This window comes from Trichosurus vulpecula, chromosome 6 (assembly GCF_011100635.1).
Source record: "Trichosurus vulpecula isolate mTriVul1 chromosome 6, mTriVul1.pri, whole genome shotgun sequence".
Lineage (NCBI taxonomy): Eukaryota > Metazoa > Chordata > Mammalia > Diprotodontia > Phalangeridae > Trichosurus > Trichosurus vulpecula.
Genome location: NC_050578.1, coordinates 194,006,588 through 194,026,043, shown reverse-complemented (window position 1 = coordinate 194,026,043; position 19,456 = coordinate 194,006,588). Strand labels below are relative to the sequence as shown.

General features: G+C 38.8%; 1 protein-coding gene across 1 annotated transcript in view; it reads right to left on the bottom strand.

Moving 5' to 3' along the window:
- Positions 1 to 19,456, bottom strand: part of PROM1 (prominin 1) — a 159,242-nt gene that overhangs the window by 18,938 nt on the left and 120,848 nt on the right. Inside the window, exons 11-17 of the mRNA XM_036763550.1 lie at positions 17,907 to 18,059; positions 11,438 to 11,561; positions 10,337 to 10,440; positions 7,352 to 7,436; positions 4,618 to 4,764; positions 4,109 to 4,180; positions 356 to 448 (exon numbers count right to left, since the gene is read on the bottom strand). Of these exons, the coding sequence (XP_036619445.1) occupies positions 356 to 448; positions 4,109 to 4,180; positions 4,618 to 4,764; positions 7,352 to 7,436; positions 10,337 to 10,440; positions 11,438 to 11,561; positions 17,907 to 18,059 (778 nt within the window). The remainder of the gene's footprint in view (positions 1 to 355; positions 449 to 4,108; positions 4,181 to 4,617; positions 4,765 to 7,351; positions 7,437 to 10,336; positions 10,441 to 11,437; positions 11,562 to 17,906; positions 18,060 to 19,456) is intronic.

The window sequence follows — 19,456 nt, the reverse complement described above, 5'->3', positions numbered from 1 at the left end:
AAGAAATATAAGCATAGAGATGTCCTAAAAGGCATTTTTACAGGCTGTATCCCACTCACATAAAGAGGAACTTAAACACTCAGGCTAAAAAAGCAAAAGTGAAAACCAGCAAGCAAGATTGCTAAAGTGGTAGCCATTTTCTGTGAAATTATCTTACGATTTTGCAGACATTGGAGTACAACAGTCAAGTTATTCTTAATAGCCGTAACACTAAAACCTAGCTTAACATATGTGAAATGGAAACATGCCATTCATTCCTCTAAACTGGAGATGATTTTATGAATGAATTTTTGGTAGGAAAAAAAAAGTGACAGTGAGTTACATCTTGGGCACTTATTTATTTACTCATGTTTACCATTTCCTGCTCCATAGGGACCACATGTTGACGATGGATCATTCGAATGTTGTTTGCATGCCCTTTCAGGGCATTTTCCAAAGCTCCTTTGGGCTAGAAATACAGTAAAAAAAAAATGCAATATCAGTACGCACTTTAGGCTTTTCCAGGAAAAATAACATTAGTAACATGAACTAATCCGGGAGTATGGTATTGATACGCATCTCTCCTTTTAAAGGGAGCAGCTGGGGGTGTACATAGATACCTTTGGAGACTGATTTTTAAGCTTTTCTGATTCATTTGCTTTTATGAAAAAGCAAAGGAATGGGTAAAGGAAAGGAAAAACAGCAGCCCAGTAGATAAAACCCAAGCTTGAGGGTGCTTGATGAATTTCTCTGCTGTCCTCTCTCCATTTAAAGTACTCTACATAATACAGAGAGTAAAGTTTTAAATTCTTAGACCCTACACATTCTCTCATGCCCTCAGCAGAAGAACTCATGATAAGGGCTTCAATGCTTTGGGAAGGATTAAATCAAAGTCCTTTTCCCTGCCTTGCCTGAAGACAAGTGGACTTTGTTGTTTTTGGTTGGCTGAAACAGACACAGCACGACTTAGGATGTGGTTATAATAACAACTCTCTTTTATCTGGAACTTTAAGGTTTTGCAAAGCTCTTTCCTCAACTACAACTCTGGGTGACAGGGAGGACAAGTATTATTATCTCCACTTATATAAATGAGAGAACCTCTGAGATTCAGGGACATAGAACAAATGACTTTCTCCAGAGCCATAGGACCTGGGAGTAGAAAGCTGGGATGCAAATTCAGGTCTCCAGACCAAGTCCAGGGTCCCCCTTCTGCTACTCCACACTGCCTTCCCCCTGCAGTGCAGACATGATTAAAATAATAATACTTACCTCCTGTTTTGTAGAATCAAAAATAATGGAGACAGTAAATTATTAAAAAAAATAAAAAAAAACCAGGAAGCCTTATGAAACTTATTGTTAGAAATGTGGGTTATGCAGAAAGAGTACCTAACGGGCACCTTTTATATGCAGGAATTTGTCAGTAACACTGCTTAGAATGGCATAGATAACAATGGCCACCTCCTGAAGCATGCATTGGTGATATGCCCATCCTGGGAGCCCCCTGATAAAGGTTATGTGCAACTTGAGGCTTCTGGTCAGTCCCCTTATGTTTTGTTATAGGAAAGGCTTTCTGCTCAGTGAACTTTACACAGAGAGAGAACTTTTCATTAATTGTTTTGGAGATTATGTCTTGCCAGGAAGCCAGAACCTGGACATTAATTCTGTGGCTGTAGACATTCTGAAATGAAGTTTATCTAACACCTTTATTTTCTCACTAAGCTGCACCATTGAATTTGTATGTTTGGTTGTAGAGCCCAAACGACCTGCACTATGATTTGGGGTCATGATTACGAAACAAAACCTGAATTTTAAAAGTAAAAATGAAAATGTGTTTCAAGTTCTTTTTCCTCTCTTCAGAATGTATAGTTCTGGATTTTTAACAGCCTTTCCTTAGACTTCCCAAAGGAAGATCTCTCTCCCTTTCTCTCCTAGCAGCAATGATGGTTACTTACACATGGCAGTGAAAGCATCTAGATGAGTCAGACAAAACCTCAAGTCTTTTGCTGCCTCTTTTGCTCTGTATTTCTTTCCTTGAGCACAGGTGACAATAGAAAACCTGAGCCCCTAACTTTGGAAGGAAACTCGTGAGTTAAAGAGGCAAGGAGCTTCTGGGTCTAGGTTGTGGTTTTCTGGTAGGAGGTGATCTCCAAAACAATTTCTCAAAGGAGAAGATGAGCACCATCAAGAGTAGGAAACCAAGTCATAACTGAGCTTACATGAAGATTATGTATCTCAAAGGAGTTTCTCAGACCGTAAAGAACAAAGGTAAACGTGAAATATTTGTTCAACAGTCTTGCATAGTGCTTCATGTCTTTGTGTTCTAAGTATCAATCTCCTAGGAGAGTATAAATAAGAGTAACAGGTAGGTGGCATGGTGAATACAGGGTTGGAGATGGAGTCAGAAATAATTGAGTTAATATATGCACCAAGTGTTGTAGTATCCAAATTCTTAGAGGAGAATTTAAGTGAGTTACAGGAAGAAATAGACAGCAAAACTATACTAGTGAGGGACCTCAACCTCCCCCTCTCAGAACTAGATAAATCGAACCACAAAATAAACAAGAAAGAAATTAAGGAAGTCAATAGAATTTTAGAAAAGTTAGATATGGAGAAAACTGAATGGGGATAGAAAGGAATATACCTTTTTCTCAGGCTAATATGGCACCTACCCAAAAAGTGACCATTTATTAGGGCATAAAACCTCACAATCCAATGCAGAAAGGCAGAAATATTAAATGTATCCTTTTCAGATCATGATGCAATAAAAATTACATGTAATAAAGAGCCATGGAAAGATATGACCAAAAATTAATTGAAAGAAATAATTGAGTTAATATATAGTCTCAGAAACTTGCTAACTTTGTGATGCTGGGTAAGTCACTTAACCAATGGTTAATCTGTAAAGTGGAGACAATAATAGTACCCAATTCTCAGGGTTTCTGTGAAGATAAAGAGATAACATTTGTAAAATGCTTTTCAGGCCTCAAAGTACCAACAACATGTTATTTATTTGGTTTTTTATTTATTGTATCATAATTTAAATACAGTAAACCCTTAACTTTTGCAAGGGTAACATTCCTAGAAAATGTCAAAAACACGAATGTCAATACACTGAACCTACAGGAAATAGGGAGTTAGGTTCCTATGTCCATCAAAAACTAATCTTTTGCTAGAAATTGCTGAAAATAACTTATCTACATACAATTCTTTGTAACAAAAAATTAATTCCCCACTGCAGACATTCTGGCATTAAGTTTATCTAACACCTTTGTTTTCTCACTAAGCTATGTCACTGAGTTTGCACACTTGGGCTTAGAGCCCAAAGAACTTGCATTTACACTTTGGGGGCATAACTGCAACACAAAACTTAAGTTTTAAAGACAAACAATGAAAATGTGTAATGAATACATATGGAGAGCTTCAATGGTAAGGAGTACAAGACCAATGAAGTGCCTAGTAAGATACCAACCTCTCCACAAACTTTCACACATTGGACATTCATTTTTTTCTCTACCATACATAACTGCAAATGTGTGTGGTTGCCGATGCCAAAGTGAAAATGAGGTTACTAAAAAAAAAAAATCACATGAATGCTTGAAGTTGTGAATGTTGAAGACTGTCTGTATGTCAATGTGTACTTATGAGTTATTTTTGTTTTAAGCATTTTGGGGGGGTGGGGGTAGGGTGGGGGTATTGGAGGAAACACAGATCTGTCCTAAACCTGATCTACTTTGTATAATGAGTTCCCTTCTAGAATGTACCATATTAACACCTTCAAAAGAAATCCTAGACTTGAGCCATTCGTAAGCTACGTTTACAAGATTTCCCTAAAGTTCTGTTCTGGAGTAGGGGACATAATGAGGCAGACAATTCAAGAAAAGCCTGACTTTACCCTTTAAAAGTCAAGTTCTTCCATGACTGGACCTGATCCATGTGATTCCCAAGCCAAGGACCCTTAGTAGGAGAAGTGAGAGCCCTTGCTATCAGTGCCCAAGGGTTTTCACACATATGAGAATAATAAAAATCATTCACATTTATGTAGCATTTTAATGACTGCCAAGCAAACTACATACATTACATCCTAACAGCTGTCAACAACATATCATTCCAATAAATAATTTAAACTTACCAACTGTTCTGCTCTTGCTTCTAAATCATTGGCAAATGATAATAGATCCACTTTTGTTATACTCTTATTGACCTAAAAAAGGATGTCAAGAGTTTTAGGGAGATAGTCAGTACAAGTATTTAATTCAACAAATGAATGAGATAACAAAAAAGTACTCATTAAGCACTTACTATGTGCCGGGCAATGTGCCAAGCACCAATGATACGAAACAAATAGAAAAACTAAACAGTTTTGGCCATTGGCCATCAAGGAGCTTACACTCTACTGTATATGTTATCCCCACTTTACAAACAGGAAAAGCAAATTTAGAGAAGTTAAATGACTTCTTTATAATTGCCAAACTGGTAAACCTCAGAACTGGGATTAAAAGCTGCATCTCCAGATCCCAAACCTTGGGCTCAGCTGCTGTTGTTACAGGTAACAGAATCCATATCATTTGTAAAAGACATAAATATTTTCAAAGCTTGAATTTTCTCTAAATAATAGATTCAAGAATATAGAAATCTTACCTCAGCCAAGTAAGCTGCAAAATCAATTCCATCTATTCCTGAGAAACTGAAATTCAAGAGGTTCTCTTTTCCTACTTCATCCAGCAAAACTATGGTGCTGAGGTTTATTTTAATACTTTCAAATTGAACTGTTAGATCTTGGGTATACTGTATTAAAAAATAAAAAAACATGGAAAGTAGAAATGAATTTGCAGGGATTTGTACACTGAATTCTTTAAGTGAAAAGAAAATAACTTCATTAAATTGATTTCAACAGACATTAATTAAAAAATCTCCTGTGTGCAAGGCTTTGAGATAAGGACTGGGGACACAAACACAAAAAGACAGCACAGTGGTTAGAGTGCTGGTTGGATAACCTGGGTTCAAATCCTGGTTATGCTGATTACTACATGTAAGACCTTGGACAAATTACTTAACCTCTCTGAGCCTCAGTTGCCTAATCTGTAAATGGAGGGTGGGCTGGACTAGATAACTTCTAAGGTTTCTTCCAAATCTAACTCTATGGTCTTATGTTACTGTTCTCAAGAAGCTTACATTCTACTTGGGTCAGGGGGGACAATATAAATACAGATATGTACAGATAAGGTATTACGGGGAGGAGGGAGTGAAAAGGTAGAAAAGGGAGGGGAGAAGAGAAAGTAGAGAAGGGAAAGGGGTAGAGAGGGAGGGAAAAGAAGAAGGAGAGAGGAAGTCAAAAGAAAGGGAAGAAGAAAGGGGAGAGAGATGGAGAGCAGGAGAGAAGGGGAAAGAGAAAGAGAGGAAGGTAGAAAGAGAGGGTGTGAGATAGGGAGGGAGAGAGGGGAAGGAGAATAAGGAATAAAAATTGGCAGGATGGGAGAAAACAAACCACCTAACAAGGAGTAGGGAGTATTAATTCCTTACGTGACTAGTACTTCACTTAAGAATAGGAACAGGGGTTCTTAACTTTCAGTCTGTAAACTTAAATCCTCTGTATTTTATTTTATGCCTTAGAGTCACGGTGTTAAAGCCTTACTGGCAGAGTCTCTCCATCATGGCAGCCCCAAAACCAGACAACCAAACAAATAGTATTTAGTCAGCAGTGCCTCCTATTACGCCCAGAACCTTTGGAGATGTAAATGAATAGTCCCTGCCCTAGAAGAGTCACATAGTTGGGGACTGGACAGGAAAAGCAACAGGAAGGTAAGACAATGTTGAATACAATGTCTCAAAAGGCTTTTAAGGTTTTTTTGGTTTGTTTTTTGCTTTTGGCAGAGCAATTGGGGTTAAGTAACTTGCCCAAGGTCACACAGCTAGGTACACGTCAAGTGTCTGAGGCCGAATTTGAACTCGGGTCCTCCTGACTCCAGGGCCAATGCTCTACTCACCGAACCACCTAGCTGTCCTGGCTTTTAAGTTTTTAAGGTAATTATGAAACCATAAAACCTTAAAGGTCAGTAGGTCAAGAGTGATGAGCTTTTTCCAAGGCCTCCCAATAATCCCACCTATTCCATCACGACCTTCTGCACCTTAACTATTAAAGTTTCAGACTACAGTAAGACTTTGAGGACACCCTGTATCACAAAATATTAAGTGAAATAGTTTAAAAACATAAATATCCTCAAATTTCAGAGAACAGGGAGATTATTTCAAAATAAGGAAACTTTAAGGGAGGTTAGAAAGGTTAAGACATTTGTCCAAGGGTCAATTAACAGAAGAGCCAGGCCATGGACTCTAAACTGAAGGATCTTTCCATTCTACTAAGCTGTCTCCTACTAGAGATATATCATCGGTTACACCTTGAATAACAGGGAAGATGTGGATGACTGGAAGGCATGAGCAAAGGTCTGGGACGGGGGGGCAGAGGATACAGGCAGATAATAAAGCGTGATCTGACTGAATTTGGTAAGACACACTCAATTTGAATCACTGGTAAAGTCATCATGGGCGGGGGGGAGGTGCTTATAGTAATGATACTAATAGCTGACAGCTAAATAGAATTTTAAAATCTACAAACTTTTCATCTATTACTTTACATCAGCCTACAAGGCAGGTACTACAGGAATTATCATCATCATTTTATAGATAGGGGAACTGAGGCCCAAAGAGTTGAAATGATTTGCTGAGCTCTCACAATGTTTAAGTTGTAGAACTAGGATTCAAATCTAGGTCTTCTAATCCCATCACCAGGATTTTTCTAATATATCATGCTGCCTTTCAAAAACAGGCCACTGAAGGCCCTAAACCCACATCATTGAAGAGACTGGGGCTTTAATAAGACTAACAAATGTTTATATATTGCTGCAAAGTTTGCAAAGCAATATGCTTCCTTATTTGAGCCTTACAACAACCTGATGATATAAGTACTACAGACATGGTTACCCCTATCTTACTGACTACCAACCAGAGGTTTAGATGTATTAAATGTCTCATCCAAGATCTTATAGCTAGTAAGCGTCTGAGATGGTTATCTGAACAAGATTTCCTGACTCCAAGTCCAGGAGAAAAATTCTGGTCCTTTGTTAACAATGTCACTTCCCAAAGGACAAGCAACCCACTGCATGATCAATCTCACAAATCCGGAGAAGGGAGCATCATGTGCCAAAAGACTCCGCCGTGGAGGAACATATAGCCTTCCCCAAGAAGGTATGACTTGAGCAAACCACATTAAGACCATTTATTATTGGTAAACCCACAAGGCAAGTTCTGCAGCATGAGAGATAACTTCGTTACATGGAATAATGTGTCCATTACATACTGAGTTCTATTGACTTACCTGACTAATGGACAGAAATTTGCTGATATTGTAGAATTTATCAAGCTGCAGAGAGGTATAAATGCCTTTATTTTTCTTGCAGTCACTATGGGAAATAAACACATCAATCATATTCAGAAAGGCTGAGCTGGTGCTATCTATGTTCTTTGCTGATGATTAAGAGGAAAGTTATCTGAAATTTCTGTTCTTTTCTTAAAATCTGAGAAGGGAGAAGAGGTTCGAATGCTGAGGATATATCGGGGGAAGCAAGAGCATAATGAGTTATCTCCAAGGCTCACTGATATCTCTCTAACCTTTGGAATTGTCCAGGCATTCAGTAAATATTCCCTCTTGGATTTTTTCTGGTCTTTATATAAGCATTAAGTAGCCATAGAAAAATATCCTAGGAAGCAAACCTCCATAACTCTACAGGGAAAGGGAACGGGATCAGAGAAAATATTTAAAGCAACAAAGAAATGTAAGATTGGAAATGGTAGTAGGTTATATACCCAATGTGAAGGATAAGAGAGGAGCATCCTGAGGTTTGCAAAATACTTTGCATATAATATTTTGTTTGCCCCACAAAACAACCCTGTGAGGACGGTGCTAATTATTATCCCCGTTTTACAAATGAGCAAACTGAAGCTAAAAGAGAATAAGGCTTGACTAGTGACATTACTAATAAGTATGTGAGGAAAGAATTGAACTCAGCTATTCTCCCAAGTCCAAGTACAATACTCAATCTAAAGGCTTCCAGCACACTGGATAACCAGTGCAGGATGTGTGGAATAATATGGACAAAAAAATAAAGATCAAAGGATAAGGCGGTATGGATGAGTTGAAATATGTATGGAAGGAAGGAAAATCCACATCAATGAGGTGGCAGAACCACTGAAGCCTTATCTAGCTACCAATGACATCTCTCCCTTAGTACTGGATTTTCCCCCATTCCACCTCTGTCCCCCTTTTGTGTTTTATTTGGGCCGATTACACATAAAATTAAATCATATGGACTGATTATATCTACGCGAGAGCTGTAAGGTATCAGCTTTCCAAATCAAGGACAACATTCAGCTATGTGACCTTGGGCTAAATTCTCTATGCTATAGTTTCCCTATCTGTAAAGAGGAATGATTCTGGCCAAAGATTTGTCTCCCAATTGTGCTCACCAATTGGAACTACATTCCTCCTCTTCCCTGTTGTGATACCCTCATCCTTCCCCTTCCCATAGTCACAAATCCAAAGCTAAGACTCTTATATCTTCTTCTGGAAGTCCCAATTGTGATGCCACAAGTATTGGTGGATGGAGAGAGTTCTCACTCCTTATACTGATGTCTTATCCGGAGATTGAACGTGTATGTTCCAGGTACCCTGAATTGAAACTTGTAATAACTTTTGACACAGGAGCCTTATGTGTAATAGACTTACAATAAATATGTATTGGACTGAAGTAAATTATAAGTTAAATGAGCTTGTGTAGGATGGCCAAGGACCTTACCTACAACTGATAATATTATTTCTATGGAAAAATAAGTTCCAAGTTCCAATCAAATGAACCTGCTCATAAATTAAGGGCTGTTTACACACGTGAAAGCAGTTTAGAAAGTAAAAAAGTACATAGTATCATTATAATAAAATCGGGTGGGAGCTGAGTCTAATGGTGACTGGTTCCAATAATATTATCCTTATTATGTTAAAATGAATATTAGATAATAGATATTTGATTAGGAGGCTATGTTGTATAATTGCATAGAGGGCTGGCCTTAGGGTCAGTAAGTGCTGACTCCACCATACATTAACCATGCAACTGTGAGCAAGTCACATAACTTCTCAGGGCCCCCCAGGCCAACTCTCCAAAACTCTGACATTACCACCACCACCACCACCACCACCACCACCACCACCACCACCACCACCACCACCACCACCACCACCATTTATGTAGTGCTTACAATGGGCTGGGCACTGTGAGCTACAGAACTGTATCAGCAGAACTAATGGATAGAAAGCAGCATTCAGATTCCGGAAGACCTGGATTCTGCCACAAATTGACTGTGTGACCTGGGGCAAATCATTTGATCTATCAGTGCCCTAGGCAATTCTCAAATACTGTAATTTTCAGAGAGGTGCCAACCCGCTTTGGTAGAGAGATTTTCCTCATCCACGTGTCCCTTTATCAATGAAATCACCAGTATCATACCTATCCATATCTGAAGATTACATATTTGATTCTTTCCTTGTTAGAGTGTGTTGATAGTGATATAATTACAAAAATAACAAACAGGAACTTCTCTGGGGGAAGTAAGCAGTGGGATACCTCTGAGATTAATGCTAAGATTATCTTTATTTAATATTTTCATGCATGAGCTACAAGATGGAGCATTCAGTGAATTACCTCAGTTTGCAGATGATGCTAAAACTTTTCCAGGTTGTTAAATGCCCATTCAATGAAAATAAGTTATAGAAGAATTTTTTAAGGCCTTATGAATAGGGAGAAAAAAGGTAAATGATTTTCAATGTGCAAACTAATCATATAAGGAAAAGAGAGACAAGATTGTGGGTTTGAAGCTATCACTTAGGACCCAGGAAAGAGCTCTAGGAATGCTTGTATACTGTTCCCTAGGTAATAAATGACTCCTCATATTTTTAAATGGCTCTACAATCTACTTTCTTCAGAACAAACATGTATTATTCCCATTTTACAGATGGGCAAGCTAAGAGAAATGAAATGATTGGCCCACAGTCACATAGTTGGTGAGTGGAAGAGCTGGGATTCAAAGTCAGATCTTCAGAAGCCAAATCCAGTTCCTTCTCTAGGCTAGAAGACAAAATGGAGCTGCAGGGGACACTGGAGAAGAGCCACTAAAATTACCATGAAAATGGGGGGGATATTCTAAAGAAACTACTAGTGAAGACTTCTGAAGGTAATGCTCTCATGCTGAAAAATGAAAACCAGACAAAACCATCATCATGTGATAGTAAAGCTTTTGTTGGTAATTTCTGTACCTGTAAACTTGTTCAAAGGTGAGATTAACATCAGGATTTTTAAACAGGAGACCCGAAAGGTAGTTTTTCCATTGTGGATTGAATAAATAGGGGGTATCCAAAACCTAGAACCCAAAAGTCCTCTTATTATTATTATATAGGTAATTCATTACATTAATCTTGTGAAAAATAACCTCAACATTCCCTCTTCTTCTTCACTTGCTCTATATATAAGGTATTTAGAAGACAGTTTAATTTTTCCCGTTCTAATTTTGACTTTCCAGTTAAAAGGTAGGAAATGGATCACAGGATTTACATCCGAAAAAGACGCTCAGAAGGGGTAAGCATCTTACCTAGGGTAACACTCAGCAAAGCTTAGATTCAAGCCCAAGTTTAAACTAAATGCTCCTTCCCCTACCATATGGTATGGATCTTGAATGCATGGCTTTACCATGGAGTATCAAATGTGATGCAATACCAAGCACCTTCTGTTCAGTGGGATAAGACCCAGAAATAGGAGAACAATTGGCTTGTATGTAATTATAAAACCAAAAGGACATAATTTAGCAAAAAAGTGGCCTGAACCTAGTTTCCACTGGTGCAGCCAAATAACTAAAATATCCTTACTACGACCAGCTTGCTTAACGGTCTTTAGTAGTTGATTCTGTAGGGAGAAGTCTAAGACCAAATGGCAATAAATACTCCATTTCAATACTGCCTCTTCTGATAGCTGAAGACCTCTGGCATAGGATCTCTGCTTCACAGAATACTTTTAAAAATAATTTTATTTATAGACTGACTCTACAAAGAATGTTCATTGTTTTAAAAGGCAACTACTAATCTGAATAATAAACATTGATTATTTTATTTGCAACCAAGAATCTAAACTAATTGTTTCTTTTTCTTACTGCTACAAAGACCCTCAATTCATTTGATTAATTGCTTCCTCCTCTCCTCTCTGCTCAACTCTCCAAAAGCCTTTCCTCCTCCACCCCCAACCACACATTAATTATAGGAATTTAAAAGTTTCAATTATGACACCAAAATACACAGGCACACACGCGCGTGCGCACACACACACACACAAAACCAAACCAAAATCATTACTAACCACACCTTTACCTGAAATATAGCCTTGTCTTTAAAGGGTTCACAGACCAATTTTTCTACATTTCCACCCAAAACAAATGTGGAAACCACTATGATCATCAGTGCCCAGGAAAACAGGAAACTGAATCCAACTCCACTGCAGGAGGAAGAAAAAAAAAGATCAACCAGTCTATTAAGACTCACAAAGTATTTACTGTCTTTGAAAACAATATGCAGAAATGATGGACCTACAACTTATAGCTTTTTATAGGTTACAGGTCAGTCCAAACTATTAAGTGAGGTACTTTCCCTTTGCATGGAATAAACCTTATCTTTGTTCTCCGCATGGCCCTAAAATGTGGTCGGCAAATTTATGACCATTCTATCAAATAGAGTATTATGGATCTAATACTGCAGATATGAATAAGTGTCATCAGATAATATTCCAGATAACTGAAGGATACTTCAAACATCAAAGGTCTGAATAAAAAGAAACAAACAAAACATTCTGTAAGGTTTCATTTGTAGATAGCTCAATAACACTCATTAAGGTACAGACAGAAAACCAGTCCTGGAGGCTAACAGTAGCAATGGAGTTGTCTAAAGAAAGGGTGATGGGGCAGCTAGGTGGTGCAGTGAATAGAGCACTGGCCCAGGAGTCAGGAGGACCTGAGTTCAAAACCAGCCCCAGACATTTGATACTTACTAGCTGTGTGACCTCAGGCAAATGCCTTGCCTTTCCCCCAACTCTAAAAAAGAAAAAAAAAAGGAAACACAGAAAGAGTGAGAGCCAAAGTTGGTCTCTTCTACCCAGAGATAAGAGACTCAAAATATCTGGAAGAGTAAAAGTAACCAGGGACTGATCAAGGAGGAGAAAGGAGAATAAAGGTGGGACCATCAGTAACTTGAGAAGTTGTTTCAATGGCTACATTAGGTTCATCTGAATCCAGTGAGGATCAGTGGGCCACTACAGAGAATTGTTTCTCCTTCAAGTTTAGTGGCACCCCTCTTCTACCCACATGGCATCAAAATGGCATCTAGATTAGAGGAAGTAATACTGTTATTTTCTTTGCCCCATCCCCCAACCAATTCTATGTCCATATATGCTATCAATGACTTTATTATTAACAACAATTTGCCATTTTCACTAGGCTCAACTAACCATAGAGGTTTATAGCTGCAGCTGACTCTTTTTTAAAGGTATCTTTTATTCTTTATCCCTCCCTCCAGGCTGAATGTCATGGGAAGTCATATTACCACCTCCCGTCTCCCTTCCCTTCTAAAAGACAGAAGAAGCTGCAACTTAAATGTTGCCACAGCTAATTTCACTTCTTCCTTCTGGGCTTCCAAGATCATTTAAACCATTTTCCAAATGAAATAACACATTCTCCTAACAATTCTAATTAGTCTGATTATCCTGACTGTGCCTACCATATTTCCTACTCCTGCAATTCTCTGGCTGTTTACCAGATGTCTACAAGAGATGTGTTATGTCTATAAAACAAGGGAAAGCAGGAGCAGTTCTGAGGGAACCAACAGGAAAGACATGAGACCACCACCAAACACTTGGGATCACCTGAAGTCAATCTTGAAAAAACTTGGGGGTTAAAACTCCTCATGGGCAATGAAATGAATTAAATCTTAATAAAATAAGCATCTCTTCTGGGATTCAGCATCTCCGTATTCTCTGTCAATCACAGAATACATTATACAAACTGTAGGAAAACTACATTGTGCTTAAGCAGAAGAGGGATGTGTTGGGCGTGGGAGTGGGGGTGTTTTCTGGCCTGAGAATCACGCTTTGGATTCATCCTAAACTGTACTTTCATTGGGGGGGGAGGGAGAGAAGAGAAGAGGAGGGAGTTTAAGACAACTTATGAAAGGTGCACTTGGTGAATACATAGCAACTTAATTTCCTCCCTTCAAGCCACTCACACCAAAATAGAATATCTCATTCCATTGTGTCTTTGGGGGTAAGGGGAATCAAGAGTACAAAATGGCGGCATTTTAAATAGTAAACTCACAATCAATAGCTCTCCAGGTAGAGTTTCAATTTTGAATCAAATCAGCACACAAGTGAACCTTTCCCTTGGGAATTTAACATCTTAAGTTTAAATGCATGAATACATGTCCTTGCTCTTAATTTCTACTTTAAGACAGCAGAGAAAGACTAGTTTCTTCCTCAAATGGACTCTGATAGTAGTCTGGTTCACAGGCAGCTTATAATGCAAGATTCTACTGCTACTCTCATTTTTTCTTAATCTCTTTCACTGTCCAGATCCAATCAGCTGCTAAGTCCTGTTATTTCTAGCCTTGTTACATCTATCATATTTGGCCCCCTCGCCTCTGACACTGCTGCCAGCCTGGAGCAGGTCCTCGTCACCTCCTACCTAGACAGTTACTATAACAGCAGGCTGAATGGTCCCTCTAAATCAAGTCTCTCCCCACCCCAATCCATCCTCGACTCAGCTGTCAAATTTAGAAAGGAGTGAAGAAGGCAGAGTGCTAGTGAAACTCCTTCCAAAAGACTCCTCAAAACAGATCTAGAAAATTCACCAGACCAATTCGAGATAGGAAAAATCAGAAAAAGTCTCAGCCTTTTGTCTAGCCCAGATCAGCATAAGTAGGTAAGACAGGTAGATCTTCAGACACTGGGGACAGAATTGGGTCAGGAGCACACCTCAGTGTACTCGAATGCCCACAGAAAGGCTCTATGCTAGGTAAGAGGAGGTCCCAGACTTATAATGGGAAGCTTTAAGCTCATACTGAGGCATGGGATGTGGATGAGTGTGAACTGGCAACATTGTCACATAGCACCAAGTTCTGGGTCATATATCCAGAGAGAACTGAAGAGACACTGTGCAAAGGAGTGGAAGTCTTGGTTGGGGAAACCGTTGACCATGCACCAAGAAAGGAATAAGTTAAGAAGGCAGCAGTGACAGTGGTATAGGTCAGACCTCAGGTACAGATGATAGTTTAATTTCTAGCATCTAGTCTAGCCTGCAGAGGAATAACCAGGGCAGGAATCTGTTCAGCTAGATGTTGAAGCAGAGTCCAGCCCCAGACTACTCTCGCTCAGACCCAAACTCACGCCAGGAACTTGCAGAGTACAAACCAGGGCACAGCAATCAGGCCATTCCATGAGCGCTGAAAGCTTGCAGGTCCATAGCCTGTTCCTGAGATCCTGAAATATCAGAACATTCAACCTCTTTTCATTAATCCTCAAGAAAGTAGCAATAGGGCTAGCCCAGGCCAGAAGAGTAGCAGAGCTCAGCCTTAATATCAAGCTCAAAATCAAGAAAGAGGCTAAAAGAAAGAGCTTCTATGGTGTCAAAAAAACTCAAGACACAAATCCAAAAGAGAATGACTCCAAAGCATCTGTAAGCATTGCCTCAGAGAAAAACAGCTTGGGCACAAACTAAACAGAAATTTCTAGAAGAGATGAAGCAAGAGTTTCTAAAGAGTTAAAAATGTCTTTATAAATGGAATGAGAACATTTGAGGAAAAAATTAGAAACGTACAGGCTCTAAAAGAAAGAACTAGAAAGGGAATTAACAGCTTGGCACAATAGGTTAAAAACCTTACCCAAGCACCAAACTCCCTGAAAATCAGAATGGAAGAACAGAAATCAGTGATTCCATGAGGCATCAAGAAATATTAAAACAAAGCGAAAAGAATAAAAAAAGGAAGTAATTGTAAGCTTTCTCTTAGTAAAAACAACAGACCTAGAAAATAGTTTGAGGAGAAAAAATTAAGAATCACTTACTCTCTGGATGTCATGACCAAAAAACTGTTGACATCCTATTTCAAGAAATCTTACAAGAAAACTCCCAGAGCTCTTAGAACTAGAGTAGCACAAAGTAGAACTATAAAAGACTCTACTGGTCACCTCCTCTTGAAAGAAAATCCAAAATTAAAACTCCCAGCCAAATCCAGAGTTTTCAGGTCAAAGGAAAAAAAAATACCACAGGCAGACACAAATGAGGAATTCATATGCTAAGGATCCACAGTCAGGATCAAAGATGATTTAGTAGCCATGACTATAAAGTGAAGAACTTGGAATACAATATCCCAGAGACAAAGGATATTGGGCTACAGCAAAGAATAACTTACCCAGCAAAACTGAGTATGGTACAAGGGGGTAGGGATGGTAGAATGGAACTTTAATGAAATAGAAGACATAGAGGACTTCCAAGTATTCCAGTTGGAAAGACCACAGCTGCATAGAAACTTTGAAGTTCAGACAAAGGGGTGAAGAGGAACATAAAAAGGCAAACCTGAATGAACAATTATTAAGGACTGAGCAAATATGGGGAGAAGATGTATTTGTCCCCTCTGACCTGTAACATCATCAGAGGTTATTGGGGGTCCCAGTTAGACAAGACTTGGGAGGATTTCTGTTATATCTTAATGACCTTAAGAATGGAAAATGAAGGGAAGAGGAAAACACTGGAGTAGGAGGGAAGGAAGGTTAGGGAAAATTATCTCACATAATCAGGGTGTGCATGTAGACATCTATACAAACAAGGAGCAAGGGATATGAGGGATATTGACTCTCATCCAAACTGGTCAAAAGAAGGAACACACACACATACACACACACACGCACACACACACACACACACAATTGGGTACAGAAATACATTTCACTAAAAGAAATAGAAGGAAAGAGGAAGTGAGGGGAAGGATCAATCCTAAAGAAACAAACTAAGGATACATAAAACTACTTATAGCTCTTTTTGCTGTGGCAAAGAACGGGAATTTGAGGAACTACCAATAAATTGGAGAATTATGGTATATAAATGTGATGTAATACTACAATGTTGTAAGAAGTGATGAAAGGGATGGCTTCAGAGAAACCTGGGAAGATTTGTATATCTGATACCACTTGAAGTGAACAGAACCAGAACAACAATTTATACAATAATGGCAACATGGAAAAGGCAAACAACTTCAAACAAAATTAGGAACTCTTATGAGTGTAATGATCAACCACAATTCCAGAAGGACTAAGAAGAAAATATGTTGTCCATCTCCTGAGCAAGAGGTGAAAGACTCAAAAGTGAAGGATAAGATCAACATTTTCTTTGGATGTGACCAGTGGGAAAAATTGTCCTGATTGATTCTCAACTGAGAGGTGGGGAGGTTGCAGTGGGAGGGTGAAAAGGCAAATTTTGACTGATATCTGTATCTATAAATATATAGATTTTTTTAAAAATCAATCTTCCTAAAGTGCATATCTGAATATATCACCTAACCTATTTAATAAGCTCCAATGGCTCCTTATTTATAGTCCTGCATCACCAGCCTTGTTACTTACTTCCTCCCCTCCAAGGATTCTGCAATCCAGTGACACTAACCTTCTAGCTTTTCCTCACACACAACATGACATTTCTTAACTTTGCATTTTCACTGGTTGACCCCCATGGCAGTAATTTTTTCCCTTCCTCATCTCCTCCTCCCTGGCTTACTCACTTCAAGTCTCAGGTAAACAAAACTGAACTTAAAACCTGACATTTAAATCACTAATGCAAATTGGTAAACCAAAATTTGTAAAAATGATGAAGCACATCACACTGAACTCACTAAGTAATTTATGAAGTAAATTTATTATATTTTAGTGAACGCAAAAAGGGTCTCTCCTACCATTACTAAAGAAAAATTAAATGGCTGCTTTGTCCGAAAAAGATGTCTTTGAAACATACATAAATACATAGCTTCAAATGGAAGAAGTGAATCTTTGGCTGGGCTCACTAAACTATGACAGTTTCAATCCCATCCACCAATTATGCAAAGGTTCTTTATCAAAAGTCAAGCCAGCGAATTTCCCTTTACCTTAATGTTCTTGCATTTTTACATTTGTAACAAATGGGTTCAAAGCCCTAAAACTATTCATTGGGAAGATTCTTAAATATGTTAGAAAATTGTCTCCAACTTATCATAATGTAATCCATAAATCCAATTAAGCATGTCCCATAAACTACAATACACTGAAAAGAGATGAATTAGGGAGGGTGCCACAGTCAACCTTTCTACTTTGGGGCACTACCACTCTTCCATTAGGATATCTTAAGTATTATCTGTGACATGTGATCGTCTAACATACAGACCTAGTGAGGGTACCTCAATTTCTATACCAAATATTTAAAGTCTAACCTATTCCTTATTTTAGCTAAAATAAATCCAAATAGAATTTCCAGTATTTTCTTCCCACAATTGAAAGGATCATCTTGCTCACCCTTTCCTCTCCAGGGTACATGCACACAAGTTGGAGATCACTAGCTTAGATGCTCACTTATACTTTTACCCATTGGAAAGGTACCCAAACAAAAGAAATCACATGTGAACAGCTGCATATAACTTAAAGAATATCCATAGTGCTAGGTCTTTGGTTTTTTTAAATTGTTACGGGCCATCCATGGGATCATCTTACTCTCTATCCTCCAACCTGGAACTCTGGAACATTTCCCTTGAATGTGTTACAAAGAAAGAAAGTACTCACGCCATGAGAAAGTTGCCTCCAGTGTTTGATACACAGCCACGGTTGGTCGGAGTCTTGTGTTTGTTATAACCACAGACACCACACAATAATCCCAGGTAGTAAAAGACCAGAATCAGGATCAGCAAACAACAGGCGATTAAACAAGACAGCCATCTGATGAAAATGACAATTAATATGTACATAACATTCGCACAATATGGAAACAAATACAAGAAACTTCAATGGGAAAGGCCAAACATTCTTAATAAAATTCTTCCTTTAGTCAAAATTGCCACAGATGTCCCCCTATATTAAAATGCACTTCTTTCCTCAACCATGTCTAATATAAAACCTCACCTTCCCAAAACATAGATCAGATACCAAATCCTACAAGTTTAGATTACTCACTTGTTAGTATTTATCTTCCCCAAATTACTTTGTACTGACTTCTTTGAAATTACTAATCTGGGGGCAGTTAGGTGGTGCAGTGGATAGAGCATCGACCCTGGAGTTCAAATCTGGCCTTAGACACTTAATACTTACTAGTTGTATGACACTGAGCAAGTCCACTTAACCCCAACTGCCTCATCCCCCTCCCCCACCAAAATTACTAATCTATATACGTGGCTCTGTTCCCCCAGTAGAATATGTAAGCACTTTGAGAACAGCGGCTATTTCATTTTTACCTTTGAATCTCCAGTGCCTTAGACATAGAAGGTTTTTAGTACATGTTTACTGACTTGCATTGGATTGGACTGCTCGAGGTCCTGTAAGCAGGACCTAGGGTGTGAACCAGAAGTACTTGCTGGTTTTGAGAGTATCTTCCCAAAGAGGAGTGGTGGATTAGAAGGTATCGGGTTAGCAGCCGCAACACACGTTTTATATGCCACTTGATTTTTGTCTACACCTGTGATTTCACCAGTATAGCAGGCTTCTGGTGAGGAGGAAGACACATCCACCATTGCAAATCAGCAACTGTCCCCCAATTTATTGTCATCTAGAGTTGTCTAGGACTCTAAAGTTGGGTGAATTGTCCAGAGCCGCAAAGTCTACCCTCTCAATCAGTTAAAGGCTTATTATGAGCGAGGCATTTTGCTAAGCACTGGGCATACAAAGCAAGGCAAAAATAGTCCTTTACTCAAGGTGGTGCATAGAGTTCTGGGCCTGGAGTCAGCAAGATCAGAGTTCAAATCCAGCCTGAGACACTTACTAGCTATATGACTTATGGAAGTCACTTAACTTTGTTTGCCTCAGTCTCCTCATCCGTAAATGAGTTGGAGAAGGAAATGGCAAACCATTCCAGCTTCTTTGCCAAGAAAACCTCAAATGAGGTTTCATTCATTCATTCATTCATTCATTTATTTATTTATGTGATTGAAACTAATCAACAAACACCACCACTGCCACCACCACAAACCCTTAAGGAGCTCAGTTGTACCAGGGAGAGATGACAATGTTTAAAATCTGAGTGGTTGGTAGTTGACAGTATCACTATCGCCATTTTATACATGGAAAACCAAAGCTTAAAGAGGCCAGGCAACTTAGCCACAGTCAGTATAAGAACGGGGACT